Here is a 15675-nt window from a genome sequence, read left to right on the forward strand (position 1 = left end):
GAAAGAAATGTAGTGTAGGAAGTAGGGAGAACACAAAGCCAAAAATATGCTAAATAATAAAGAAAACCAAATAACACCAAAAATAAATCCATATATTGATTATAGAAGGGCCTTTGAAGAACAAATCAAACTTTCAAATGTCTTATAGATGATAGATAGATGGATCTAGATCATTATCTATCTATCTATCTATCTATCTATCTATCTATCTATCTATCTATCTATCTATCTATCTATCGGATAAGAAGTCACAACCAGACCAAACATGGCCAAACACACTGGCTCCAGACTTCTAGTGAGACAAGACTGTATATTCTCACTTTATTTATTTAACAGAATATACAGTATATTGAAACAGGCTGGATTGGAAGCAAATGGTTTTAAAATTGCAAGAAGAAAATTGCTGGAAAATTTATGATAGTACTCTGAAAATGTAAATGATCTACATCCTCTAGTAATGAAAGTCAAAAGGCATAGTAAAAAAAGATTAAATATAAAGAAAACCAAACTAATGACGACTTATTCAGCAGCCAATCTAAAACTGACAATGAAAATACTGACATGGTAGATATTGCCTGCCTTTTAGGTTTATTCAATTACTGTTGATGGATTGACCTTGGGGAATCGTGAAGTAACCAGTTAGAAACAGATCATTTGACAGAAGGCCTATCTACATGAACCTAATGGCAAATAATCAACAATCTTGCTGCATGACCACTTTTGCTTCAGCACAGGGGCAGATGGCCTTTATACTGCTTCTTCAAGGATGCTAACTTGTCCAGATCCCATGTAGGAAAGTGTTCTCCAGTCATGATGTCTCTACCTCCATGTTGATATTTGGAATGAGGTTCTTATTATGAATAATGGTTTTGGCAAACATAACATCAATGTACCCTCATAAGTTCTACTTCAGGTTGACCTGCCCATAGAACATTGTTCCAGATATCTGGAAGATCATCTAAGTGTTTAATGGCAAGTCTGAGATTTTTAGTGAACCATTGTTTCCATTTTGCTACTTTTCTATGAATTTTATCCCAGTATTTTTTCTAATAGTGAAGCTATGGCAAGACAGGCTTAGACATTCTGAGACTCTTCATAATGATCCTCATTGCATTCTTCCTAGATGCTTTTTTAAAAATGATTTCCTAGTTTATCCCAAACATTTTGGAGCCTTTCTGCAAAGCCTTCGATGATTGAACAATGCAGGGCATTAATTATGAAGTTGCTGTTCCTGGTAAACCAGGGGAGATGGTTGGATTACAAATGGTTACTGGATATTTATTGAAGTATTGATTTGGCAATTATATTACCAGTATTATATGTTGTTATGTTTACTGGATGGGAACTAGGCCTCTAAGAACCATTATGACTGAAACAGTACACAAATCTTGTTGTTACTGTTGTTAGTCGCAAAGTCATGTCCAATCCATTGCGACCCCATGGACAACATTCCTCCAGGCCTCCATCCTCTACCATCCCCCAGAGTCCATTTAAGCTCACGCCTACTGCTTCAGTGACTCCATCCAGCCACCTCGTTCTCTGCCATCCCCTTCTTCTTTTGCCCTCAATCTTTCCCAGCATTAGGCTCTTCTCCAGTGAGTCCTTCCTTCTCATTAGGTGGCCAAAGTATTTGAGTTTCATCTTCAGGATCTGGCCTTTTAACAAGCAATCTACTCCAGCACCATAGTTCAAAGGCCTCCATTCTTTGGCGCTCAGCCTTTCTTATGGTCCAACTTTCACAGCCATACATTGCAACTGGGAAAATCATAGGCTTGACTATATGCGCACTTTTGTTGGCAAAACAAAAGTGTGTATACAAATCTTAGCAATAAATAGATACTGGTACAGTGCTGGGATTTATTGTTGATTTCCTATGTAAATATAATCAATCCCAACTCTAATTAATTTATTCATTATCAGCAAGGTAATCTCAATGCTATATCCTATGATCTAGCCCTCAAAATTCATGCTTAGAATAGAATAGAATAGAATAGAATAGAATAGAATAGAATAGAATAGAATAGAATAGAATAGAATAGAATAGAATAGAATTCTTTATTGGTCAAGTGTGATTGGACACACAGGGAATTTGTCTTTGGTGTATATGCTCTCATATACACTGGGACTGCAAACCAATAAATAAATCGGTGCGTGTGAACCGAATCGTTCAAACAAATATCTTGGGCTGTATATTAAGCTTTCTCCACGGGAGATCTGAACGTATGTAAGGGCGAGCCGAGGAGAGCCGGTCAAGAGCTCTCTGAGAGGGTAGGTTAGCGAAGAGAAGCAACGTCTCCTCTGAAAGCACCAGGCAGCGCACCCGAAAGGAAGGCGAGAGAGGGATTTAAGCAAGGAGGAATGATGTCCACGGAGTCCAGAGTCTTGAAAGGCCACTCGAAATTCCTGGGCCAGAGCCGCCACAAGCCTTAAGAGCAGAGTGGCGGGAAGATATTGCGACGAGGGAGGGTAATAAAACCGGCAAGAGACGCAGCCGGGGAGGTGTCCCCCTCCGCGAGGAATGAGGAAAAGGCACCACCGCCTGAGGCGACCAAGCAAACGGCCCTCGCCCATTTTCCACACCAGGCTCGGTGGGCTGGGGGGGGGGAGGAGGGGACGGCGCGAGCCGGCGTGAGAGTCCACGTTACCTGCGCGACGCCGCCGCCCAGCCCCCAGCCCGCCCGAGTTCGGCAGGCAGCGGCGCGCTCTCCTCCCAGCTCGGAGAGGCTGGGTGTGGGCCGGGCGAGGCGAAAGCTGGCGACGAGCCGAACCTGTTCCGCGCTCCTCCCTCGCCGGCGCTCCTCGCCACGGCTGCCGCGGTCATGACCGATAACATCCCCTTGCAGCCGGTCAGGCAGAAGAAGCGGATGGACAACAAGCACCGCGGCGGGTGAGTCCTCCTCCTCCCTCCGAGGGTCTCGGCCTCCCTTTCCCCATTCAAGCTTTCGCCTTTTCCGCGCCGAGGCAGCGAACCTCAGCCATGGCTGAGGGCGCGCCGCCCCGGCTTTGGTTCCTGGCCCCTAACTAGGGAGGGCAGCCTCGGCTCCTTCGCTCACTCGCCTTACCCGGTGCTGCTAATTCTGGGGCTGCTTTAAGGGGAAATGCCGCTGGGTCTGTGCCTGCCCTGCCGTTTCGGCTGCCGAAACGGCGGACTTCCGAGCTGACCAAAACCCTCAGATAACGACGGAGGGGATTTCCGTGGCCGATTCCCTAAATGCTATACGGTGCAGCGCCTTCCCCTTGGCCGAGCCGGGATCCGCGGATCGTTTTCCCCACCTTTCTCTCTCCCCCCCCCCCGACACCCCGCCTGCTGTAAACACCCGTTTCGCTGCAGCCTCAGCAATAAACCGGGGAAAGGGTTGTGGGGGGACGTGGGCCGGAACGGGCGGCGGGAGGAAGGCTGGACGGCAGGAACTGACAGGTTGATTCTGACGCCATTTGTAGGTGGCACGCCCAGGCAGGCAGAGGCTGCCATTCCAGTCTCAAGGACCTGGATGAGGAAGGGAAAGGGAAGGGAAGGAGACGGCTTTAGTGGCCCTTCTCTGGGCCAAGCTGGGAAGGAGGGGGAAAAAAAGGAAGGAAGCATCTCTTTGTATCTACAAAGTGTCCCTACAACCAGGAGAAAACAAAAGGGACTTCCACCAAATATGAATTTGGGAGTGGCTCCACCCCTTTTCATTATTAGGCAGCTCAGCATGTAAACTTTGGGCTGGTGCTCTTTAATCATTGGTATAAAGTCTAGTGCATCTTCTGGAATAATCCTGCCAGAGGTATCTGCATTAGGCTAAACTTGTTCCATTGTAGCAATTAAAATGCTTTCTTCCCCCCCCCTCCTCCTCCCAGAAATGACTTCCTTAATGGCTGATTTCTGGATTGTATAACATTATACCTGTCCATCAGGAACACCTGACCTAGAGTTTGTTTGTTTCTTTGTTTTGACCTGGGCTACTGGATATTTTCTGCCTTTAAAATTCCTGTTGAAGCTGTCAAATGAAATAGCATATTCCTTTCCTAGTCGGTTTCTCTGATTTCTTTGTGTAGCAGGCCTGAAGTTCAAGTCATCATAGCGTTGGGCTTCAAGAATTATTTATACTTCCTAGGAGATGCCTCTTTTGTTTCTAAGTCAATGTGTACCATTTGTTGTCAGGCACATTTTATAAGCCCATATTTGCATCATGAGGAAAAGAGAGACATAGAGGGTGAAATGTAAAACAGAAGAATGTTGAACGCCACCTACAAATTCAATCTATAAATGTTAGAACACCAGGTTTCATGTGCATAAAAATGTCTGTTTCATTCATTAATTATTCTGCTTCTGGGGTGGGGGGAAATACTTAAAGCCAAGTAACCACTTCTTGCATGGAATTAAAAGATATAAGTCACTCACAGTAAACAGGTGCGTCATATATGTTCAAATATATAGGATTGTGTTAAATAAATGCACTATTTACTTTGATTTATGAGATGAACGGTTATGAGGTGAAAGTTCTAAGCTGTTCAGTTATTGCACATAAAAGTCATCAAGATTTGATCCAAAAAAGCAAAGAGCAAATCTGTGCAAAAGGTAAGGTCCTTTTCAAGTCAAGCTCAACTGATAGTGGGCATTTTATCATCTCTCTCTGTTTTTCTTGGCTGGCTTACAAAAGTAGTTTGGCATTTCCTATTGCCAGTATGTATAAATGTGGTAGAAATGGGAAAAGATCTGGCTGCTTCATTTGTGCTTCATTGTGCTCTGCAACGCCTTTTTGAAATAAAAGTTTGAAAGCATTGTACAATTAGAAATTAATGCATTCCTGTTTTATTAGGTTTTGGAGAGGCATGGATAAACTATATATATTATTAAAACCTACCCCTGCCCAACTTCAAATAATCATTATTGGAATGAGGGGTGAGAAATGAAGGGTGGCCAATACAAAAAATATGTAATTTAATTTAAAGAATCATTGTGGGAGAAATGATTATCCACTCCATTCAGAAACAGAAGAGTCATTTGCTACATATATACTGTACGTGTACAGTATGCATATGTATATAAATACTATAGCTACTTTGATCTAAAAGAGGTAAGAAATACCATTACATCTGGTAGTAGTTGGACTCCAATTCTTCTTGCTTTAGTTCTGATAGCCAATGAGGAGGAGTAATCCGAGCTATATTAGCAATGCTTGGAGGATCATCCATTCCTTATATTAAAATGGCTAGCAGATCAGATCACAGGTGTCATTGATCATCAAGTTAAGTGAGGTAACATTTCAAATAGCAAGTAATATGGAGGGAACAATAGCTACATCCTCTTGGCTAATACCCCTAAGTTGCCCTGAGCTTTTTTGCTTTATATCAGTCGTTTTTCAATTCCCAGAATTCTATGATTGGCTATATCAACTGGGGAATTCTGGGAATTGAAGTTTACACATCTGAAAGTTACAAGGGTGGGAAATTGCACTCTACTGGGTATTAATTAATTATGTGCCATTAGGTCAGTTTTGACTCTTGGTAACCAGTAGATATATTTTGTCCATCATAATCTGTTACTAACCTGGTCCTTCCAACAGTGAGCTCCTCACTACTGTAACTAAGTTCATCCCCTTCATTTGCTGGTCATCCTCTTCTCTTTCTACCTTCCTAGCACCAGAGTCTTCTCCAGAGAGCTAGACCTTATGTAATTGTCTAGAGTAGCATAATTTGAGCCTAGTCATTCATGACTTGCCTAAGAACTCATCCTTCCATCCTTCTGAAGTGGGTAAAATGAGGACCCAAATTGCAATATAAAGTGCTGTAAAGTGGTATATAAGCCTAAATGCTATTGCTATTACTATTGTTTGATGATCCATTTCTTTATTTTCTTGTCTGACCGCAATTACTGCGAGTTCAATTCTCACCAGGCTCAAGGTTGACTCAGCCTTCCATCCTTCCGAGGTAGGTAAAATAAGGACCCGGTTTGTGCAATGCTCTCTACATGGGGCTCCCCTTGAGGAGTACCCGGGGGCTCCAACTGGTGCAGAATGCGGCCGCGCGGGGGATTATGGGAGCAAGGGGGCGCTCCCATGTGACACCTCTCCTGCATGAGCTGCATTGGCTTCCAGTGCTCTTCTGGGTGCACTTCAAGGTGTTGGTTACCACCTTTAAACGCTCCATGGCATAGGACCTGGGTATTTGCGGGACCGCCTTCTGCCGCCGATAGCCTCCCACTGACCACTACACTCCCACAGAGAGGGACTCCTCAGGGTGCCGTCAGCCAGGCAATGTCGGCTGGCGACCCCCAGGGGGAGGGCCTTCTCTGTGGCAGCTCCTGCCCTCTGGAATGATTTGCCCCCTGAGATAAGAAGGATATCGGATCTCCGGGTCTTTCGCCGTGCCCTGAAAACTTTTCTTTTCCATCAAGCAGGGCTGGCGTGAACCCCCCCCCTTTTTTTTTTAGTTTTTTAGGTTTTAATCTGTCAATGGGTTTTAATGCGAATTGTTTTAAATTTGGGCCAAAGTATGTAATTATTTTAATAATTTTAAATTTTGTATTGGTATGTGTTTTAGTTCTGGCTGTGCACCGCCCTGAGTCCACTAGGAGAAGGGCGGTATAGAAATTGAATAAAATAAAATAAATAAATAAATAATAAAGTGGGGGCAATAAGCTGACTTTGTATAAAATAGAACACTGCTGGGGGGTGCAAAAAGCCCTACTAAGCAGGTATATACAAAAATATGAAGGCTATTGCTTAAAAGCATTGTAAGCTGCTCTGAGTCTCCGGAGAAGGGCAGCATATAAATCAAACTAATTAATAAATAAATAAATAATAAATAAATAAATAAATAAATATTCCAGTTCTACTGTCAAACTAAGTTCTATATGCCATGTAGCATTCCCTGTGTCCCTGTCCCCCACCTGTAAAAGCATCTCTTTCTCACATATGCTATGGAGTAGCCAGTATTGAAATGATCATCTAAGGTAGAAGACTTCTACTTTAGAGTTGAATGGAATGAATGGGAGTTAGATGAATGGGAGTCGATGCCATCTTGTTGTCCTTTGTTCCAAGATGCGAAGTTTCTTGGGTTTTCCTTCAAAGGCTGACTCATAAACCATTGCAGCAACACACACTGCAGCTTCCTGAATACCTAAAAGACTAAAGAGCACATTGAAGTGTAGTAAACATATTACAGCTAATAGCTGATCATAAGGATGGATATTTTGTTAGGATATGATAATATCAAGCATTAGAAAATAACGTAGCTGAGTGAAGTGGATTAATCTGGTGATTCTGTTGACATGAAAAGCAAACCTCATGATTGTGAAATGTGTAGGCCAGTTAGCACTCCATTGCTGCAGTTCTCTTTCTGAGGATTATACAACTTCCACTGGTGTTTTCACTATCTCAGTTGTGTATCTTACCTTGTTAGTAATGTTTTCAGTAATTATATCAATGTAACCTTAGCTCCAAAGCTCTGTTAGTTACAGGCTGGAGAGTCTGGTTGTTTCAGCTGGGTTACGGAAGCGATCTTTCCTGTAACCATCAAGAGTTGTTGAGAGCATAGAACCGTGTTGCTACATTAATGTAGCATTATTTTTTTTCTCAACTGTCTACCTTCCTGGCCTCTGGGGATTCTTTTTTTTTTTTTGTATTAGCTAGTTTTTCAGAGTTTTTCAACTCTTTCAGAAGACCAGCTTACTTTTCATTATTCCACTTTATTTCCAGTAAAGATGAAAACATCTGATTGGTAAACACTATTAGTTTGATAACATTTTGGTGAACTGAAAAAGCCTCAGAGTAGACAACTAAGCCAGTTATTATTTCTAACACTTAGTAAAAATAATTTTTAAAGGTTATTCAAATTACAAAGGGCACATACTCCTTTAGAGAAGGCACCTCCACCTGTGTTTGAAGGATAGGAAAGGCTGCTTATAAGACAATACCTATAGTGTCTATGAACCATAAATATATAATTCCAAATTCCCGGTTATGGCTTGATCATTCCTCCTCCTTGCTCCATCAAGCAATCTCAAAAATATTGATCCAGTCTAAAATGTTGGCCTGAGTCCGGATCTCCTAATGTGTTTCTAATATATTCATTTATTATAAATTGCTAAATCCTTGTCATTTGTAGAACTGGGAAAGACCAGGAAAGTGTATCCTTTTCATTTAAAAAAAAATATCAGCAGTTACGCTAGCATTACTTATCAAGTTTTGATAGTATCAGTTCAGGTTGATATGCTAATTGTCCTATTTATGGTAACCTTTTTAAAATATGGTTTGTCACACAGTCAGCCAAATTTTCAGACTGGGTTTGGCATTTTTTTCTGCCTATGAGTCCTTCCCAAGGACCTGAGCTAGGCAGATGTAGATCAGAAGTGGGTTTCACTTACCTTCGCTACCGGTTCAGAACTATGAGCGCGCACATGTGTGTGTTTGCTTTGCTCGTGCGCAGCGCTTCTGCACAGAACGTCCATGATGATGTCCGGGCGGGTGGGCGGAGCCTGCCGCCGCCGTTACCGGTTTGCCCGAACCGGTAGAAACCCACCACTGATGTAGATGTTTGATGGTGTTACAGATATTTAGTACCATCTGTGTTGCAGGATGTAAGGAATTCCGAGTAAAGCTGCCTTATATCATCTTATATATGAGATACTGGGCTGTTTCAGAAGACAGCACTGAACTCTCACTAGTCCTCAGTAGGACAATGAGATTAGTCTGACCCAACTCAAAATGATGGTATTTAAAGTCTTAAAGGAGCTTGAAGGATTATTTCCTGCCTAGACTTCAAGACCATCTTTGTAGATATTGAAGTGAGTCAGGTAGTTACTAAACTAACTCTTTTAACTCTTTTAATTGCTAATTTTAATTCATTTTTAAAAAAGGGGGTGTTTTAATGTGTAAGGGCCAAATTCATTTAATATGTTTTAAATTGTTTTTTAAATTTTATATATTGTTATGTGTTTTATTTGGCTCTTCACCGCCCTGAGTCCTTCGGGAGAAGGGCGGTATATAAATCTAATAAATACAAATACAAATATAAATACAAAAGCAAGATCTTTTCAGTGATGAAACATGTTTTGCTAATTTTTAGGCATAATTCAATGTCTTTTAACTGTTTTCAGTGTTGTGGTTTTAATATAATATGTAATATAATATATATTTGGTGCTTTGGTGTTCTGATATACATCCTTGAAGATGTCTTGATTATTTATTTTACTTTACTTTTAATGATAAGTTCATTGTATATCTTTAAATAAATTCTGTAGTTTTATTGTTCTTTTATAGATGCCATCATTGTCTATCAATACTATAATTGATCTTAGCCAAAAACAGAGAAACAGTATCATTTATTATTTATAGGCAATATGAAAATGTTCGAAGTAACTATATAAATTGGAATAGGAAGGCATTTCCCCTCAAAAATCAAGATATGAATATTTAAATACATAATTTTCTCATACTATATAAACATGATATGCAAATGATACATTGTGAATTTGAGTCCTGGATCTGCCTATCAAGGCACTGAACCCAGTGGTTTGCTTCTGCATATAAATCTATGGGATTAGACTCTTAATTGATTAATCAACATCTTCATTGACTAACTGCCATATGGGATTGATTAAAGATGCAATCTGTACGTACTCCTTGGATATATTGTAAATAATCTTAATCTCAGTGGGACTCAGTAGAACAGACCTATGCTGCAATTGTCTTCAATTTCAGATTAATTTCAGATTAAAAGAAAGTTTTCCTTAAATCAAGTCCAACTCTTGGTGATATTATGGACATGTCCATGTAGTACTGACAGTAATATTGAAATGGGTTGCTCTTGCTTTCGGGGATATTTTTTTAGTTTCCTAGTTTGATTTACATCGTAAAATAATTTTGCATCCTAACAATCTTATATTTGAATGATTAGGAAATAATCCTAATCACTGGAACACCAAGAACTGGAAAAAATAATAGAAAGATGGGCTTCTGTTCCCAAAATGCTCAATGAAAAACATATATTTCTTATTAAAACAAAACACAAAGCAAGAGGGAACATTTTCAGTGATCTTTGGGGGGAAAACAACCTTCTTCATCAAGATATTCCTATAAAAATATTTGTTCAGTGTAAAATTTTCAAGAATGGTTAGGGAAACCTGTGGAATAACAATTTCTTATCTTTCTTTAGTCTCTGATTTATTTACATAATGAAATGAACAGGACTCTTAAAAAGGACTTGCAGAGAACCTTAAAAAGCTCAATACAATTCGACTGAAAGCTTTATATTATTTTGCTTCATCCAGAATAAATGAAACAGGAGTAGGGGGTCTCCTGACTGTTGGATAGAAATTTTCATTTCTTAGAGATATACATTTTAGACTAGAATAACAGAGTTGGAAGGGACCTTGGAGGTCTTCTAGTCCAACCTCCCTGCTTAGGCAGGAAACTCTACACCACTTCAGACAAATAGTTATTTATTTATTTATTTATTTATTTATTTTATTTTATTTCTATACTGCCCTTCTCCCGAAGGACTCAGGGCGGTGTACAGCCTAATTAAAAACACAAAGACAGACAAAATTTAAAAATAATTAAAATTATTAAATAATAGGCACAATTTAAAAACCCCAAATTTAAAATCCCATTTAAAACCAATTAATATCTTTACATTGATAGCCCAGCCTGGTGGAACAACATGGTTGTTATCCAACATCTTAAAAACTTCCAGTGTTGGAGCATTCACAACTTCTGGAGGCAAGTTGTTCCACTGATTAATTGTTCTTACTGTCAGGAAATTTCTCCTTAGTTCTAAGGTGCTTCTCTCCTTGATTAGTTGATACTATTGTTTCTTGTCCTGCCCTCTCCTGCTTTGGAGAATAGCTTGACTCCCTCTTCTTTGTGGCAGCCCCTGAGATATTGAAACACTGCTATTATGTCACTCCTAGTCCTCCTTTTCATTAAACTAGACATACCCAGTTCCTGCAACTGTTCTTCATATGTTTTAGCCTCCAGTCCCCTAATCATCTTTGTTGCTCTTCTATATGTAAATGTTACTAAGCCAAACAAGTGTGCCGTAGTACTGGTTGAATAAAATTAGGATCATGTGAGAATAAGGAATTGCATTAATTTGTACACATTTAGGGCAAATGTATATAATTTCCTTTCCTTTGTAGTCTGATGGAGACGTTTGCTGAGCACTTTGCTCCCAGCTATGACACATGAGGTCTTATGCAGAATTTGTATTAAAAATTAAAGATTTTCCATGAAACTGAGTGAAATGTTTGAGCATCTTGGATGAAATCCATTTAGCACATTTCATCTTCAACTTTGAAGCTTATTATGGAGTACATTTAATTTAATTTAGTGAAACTTCGAAGAAAACATGGCTTTGGGATGGTGATACTAAACCCTATTTTTTGTAGCCCCTTAAGAATTAGGCTTATGTTTAGTTCCTTATCGAAAATTTACTTTAGCCAAAAGAAGTGTTACACTAATAGTGTCTCTGCAAGGAGCTCCCTTTTGCCTTCTATTAGCCAGGAAAGATACATTGATGGAGATGGTAGTGTCTGCCCTTTGAGGTAGCCCAATGGACAATGCATAGGTTTCAGGAATAGTACTTTATTATTGTAGGGTATAACAAAATCTTGAAACCTGCTAGAGGTTCTTATATCAAAGAGACTCAGGAGGGTTGTTTTGCCTTCTCTTATCCCAGCATTGAGATGTTTCTTAATTTTTCTTAACTGTTCCTGCCTATATTTTTCATGTCTTTCATCTCATGTCTTCATTCCTATATATAAGGTAGGATTATTTTATCATTCTCCATCAAGATAATTGAGAGTGGTGGCAGTTTAACTGGGTTATGGTCTGGAGATGACACCCTCTACCATGATGGAAGCTCTGTTGAGAGGGCATAGTAGGGTTAACACATCCCTGCTCATGTTCCAAGATCTCTCAACAGCTTTTGATGCTATCAACCATGGCACCTGTTGGTTATCTCTTGATACACTAGACTGGAACAAATTAAACAGACACAGAATCCAGTAGGAAAGGTGGATAAGATCGTTTTATTATAGAAAGGTAAGAGGTCCTTATGAAAGAAATTCCAGTGACTGCTGCTTATTAAATTCAAGCTCTATTTATGAATCACAGTTCAAATTTCTCATGTCACTCTCTCCCACTTACATAAAAGTTTAATATGATTCACTTTTGGGCAGGGATACAGTCTCCATCTGTTTCTTATTTTTGTAAGGTTGATAGAAATGGTTGTTAACCTCGACAATATGAAAAGTATCTTTCACAGTGTCCTCCTAGACCAGTTTAGGGGATTGGGGGTTGGGAGAATGGTTCTGCTGATCCTAAAATCTGTGCAATGATCAGCTCACTGAGGGACACATGATACGTGCCCTACTCCGACACTTGTAGGCCCTCAAAAAAGCCATTATATTCCCTGATGATTGAGAGTTAAGAAAAGCTTCCTAGGAGAAAGGTTCTTGCCTAAAAAAGTGATGAGCTTGCCTATTTTAAAACTGAGGATGGACAGAGAAAGCATGGTGGAAGCTTTAACTTGATTTCAGCTTTGACTGAGCAAAGGGTTGAATTTCCTCTAGCTCAGTAGCCTAAATGTCTGCTTTCCCCTCTAGAGTTCTGTTTTCAAAATTGAGTAATTTGGCAATTGTGCTACTGAATACAATCCATTACAAACCTGTGCTACTTTTGTAGGTCTACTGTACACCCATCACACTGTCCCTTTCAGAATATCCAAATATTGTACTGAGTATAAAATAGGAATAACTATAATAAATAAAAAACAAACAAACTAAAGTATGGAATAAGGAAGGCATGGGATAAGAAAAGAAGAAAGAAGAAATTATAGCCAATGCCATTCATTATTGCTCTCCATTTCTTATAACCAGTCCTTGTTTCATCCATATCCATATCCTAATTCTAAATATCAGCTTTTTTCTTCAAATTTCTTACTTCTTTTTGAGAATGTCATCATCTTCATAGAGCCACAATTTTCTTAATCTTCTCCTTCCTCTGCACCAATTCACTGCTTTTTCATATAGGTTTCTTTATTTTACCGGTACATTGTGATAGACTTCTTTTATGATATTCACTCACTTACGTATTCACATTCATTTAAAGCCCATTTTTTCTTGTTAAATCTTATCTCTTATTTAATAACGTGTTAATTCTCACTTTCATTCAACTCTTAATGTTTTTTTCTGACATACCCAACCCTCACTTCCATATAACAAAGAGGGCTGAAGCATACTCTTATACACAACCATTTTCACTTCTTTCAACAAATGTAATTACCCTGACATATCATCTCTCTTTCTGTCAGCATATGCACATCTTAAAATTTCCCATCTTAGTAAACATTCCATCAAGATATGGACTTGCCTTGCCTTTTTTTTTTACCATTTTGGTATAATTTTCAATCATTTTCTTCATTTTGTCTGATTTAAACAAATCTACATGGAACAACAGCTGGTTTAAACCTATTAATACTTGCAATTAGAATATTGCAATTTCTTGCAGCTTTGAAACCATTGTTAGATTTTCTACAGGATAAGGAGAAAAATGAATTTTTGATTTTGGGATTTGAGGATTAGATCCAATTTGACTAGATAAAGATTGTGGAATGTCAAATATATGACTATGATTTATTTAGTTATAGGTTTTTATATGTTAGATTACACTGATTGAGAGTATTTGAATATTGTGTTTTCAGATACTAGTTATTAATACTTTAAAAGTTTTTAGATGTTGATATTATTAAATTTAGAGGTTTTGTAATTTTCTCTGCACTGAAAATAGTCACAGGTCACTTTTTCTGTATGTTTTATTATGTTTTTGTGTTTGGGTATGTTACTTTTTAACTTTTCACTTTTATCCCCTCCCCCTTTCCCCCTTTATGTTACTTTGTATTTTATTGTTTCTTTGAAACTTAATAAAGCTAATAGGAAAAACCTGTTATCTCTAATTTCTTTGTGTTGGAGATCTTATAACAGACATAGCAGGCTAGTTAAAGATGACTTGTTGGCAGTAGGTGACAATGGCAGCTAGTTTCTTAGAAGGCTCTTGTTTACTGGCATTTCCTAAAATCTTCAAGGCAGATAACAGTAATGGCAAATAGCCTTAGATGTATTGTTTGTATCAAGATGAGACATCTTTTTGGCCTAAGGGGAAGTACTTCTTTGTATTTTCAGCAGTTGCAGGATATAATATAAAATTTGAAGCCTGGCATATAAATATTTAAAATACATTATTAACGCACTGCTGTTTTTAAGAATGCTAAGCTCATTTGAAAGCTAAAAGAGTACCTTGTTTTTTGTAATGTTCAATTTGTCCAACAGCAAATGTTTCCTGGGTGAACGAGGAGCAAGGGTAAAAAGTAAAAACACAAAATCAACTATGTGACAGCCTTTTAAGTATTTGAAGAGAGCTTTCATGTTGCTTTTTATCCTCTTGAGGTTAACCATAATTCAATGCCTTCTATTTGTCCTTGTTTCTTCTATGATGCTGAGTTAATATCTTGCAATCCAGAGTTGTGGTGGAGACTTCCTTATATATAAGGTACCATGGTGGCAGGTTTCTCATACCCACCTCAAAAAAAGTAATTGCTACAAGAGAAGAGTAGAAGACATAAGTGTCTGGTACATGCCATGATGGTATTTTAATATTTTAATCATCATGCAAATGATGCAAATTACATGTGTCATTTCGAAGTTTGTTTGTTTATTTATTTATATCCTGCCTTTATTATTTTTATAAATATCTCAAGGCAGCAAACATACCTACTATTCTTTCCTCTTACTGTTTTCTCTACAACAACAACTCTGTGAGGTGGGTTGGGCAAAGAGAGAGTGACTGGTACAAAGTCACCCAGCTGGTTTTCATGCCTAAAGTGGGACTAAAACTCCCCCCTCCTACACACACACACACACACACACACACACACACACACACACACACACACACACACACACACACACACTAGAGGAGCAAACTGCCTGTGTGTTGTAATATCATCATGCAATGGCATGGTTTATGTATGGCAGGGCCGGGTTTCAAAACCCATCACTACCAGTTTGCTCATGGGTGCGTGTGTGCTTGCACATGGATGATGCTTCTGCATATGCGCAGAAGCATCTGGGCAAGTGGGTGGAGCCTCCTGCTGCCGCCGCTACTGGTTCACCCAATCCGGGGTGAACCAGTAGCAACCCACCACTGATGTATGGGCAACAGACATCATCTCGCCATTTTGTAATCTGTGCAATGACATCATGACTCGGTGACATCATGTTTACAGTATGCCATTGTGATGTTTTACCAATCCTATTTATCCCTGTTAATGTTCTACAAATGTTTCTGCTGTTAAAGTTGTAGGAACATACTGTTGTCAAAATCAATCTCTCCATGGTTTATATTCAGGCTAAATTTTACTTCTAAGGAAGGAAAGCATCTTCTTCAATTAGAGAAGATAAATCAACCCTCCATCAATGATTTTTAAAAAGAAAATATGAAATATATATCACAGTATAAAGAAAGGCATAAAACAAAATCTTTTCCCTGAGGAAAAGGGAATCAGACATATTTAAACAGACTTGTCTTTTGTAAAATGTTTATTAAAACTTGATTCATACCTGTTGGAAATATTTAACTACCTGTTCATCATTTTTGGCTCTGATCTCCAGATCTTATCTACTGTTCTGCT

General features: G+C 38.9%; 1 protein-coding gene across 2 annotated transcripts in view; it reads left to right on the forward strand.

Annotated features, from left to right (window-relative positions):
* The first annotated feature begins 2520 nt into the window (after window positions 1–2520).
* Window positions 2521–15675, forward strand: part of ATP9A (ATPase phospholipid transporting 9A) — a 95714-nt gene continuing 82559 nt past the window's right edge. Inside the window, exon 1 of one of the 2 annotated variants that reach the window (XM_034433019.3) lies at window positions 2521–2887. In XM_034433019.3, the coding sequence (XP_034288910.1) occupies window positions 2820–2887 (68 nt within the window). In that variant the 5' untranslated portion in view covers window positions 2521–2819. The remainder of the gene's footprint in view (window positions 2888–15675) is intronic. The other variant, XM_034433018.3, reaches the window with a different exon arrangement.

The sequence above is a fragment of the Pantherophis guttatus genome, chromosome 3 (assembly GCF_059756535.1).
Source record: "Pantherophis guttatus breed Tessera chromosome 3, ASM5975653v1, whole genome shotgun sequence".
Taxonomy (NCBI): domain Eukaryota; kingdom Metazoa; phylum Chordata; class Lepidosauria; order Squamata; family Colubridae; genus Pantherophis; species Pantherophis guttatus.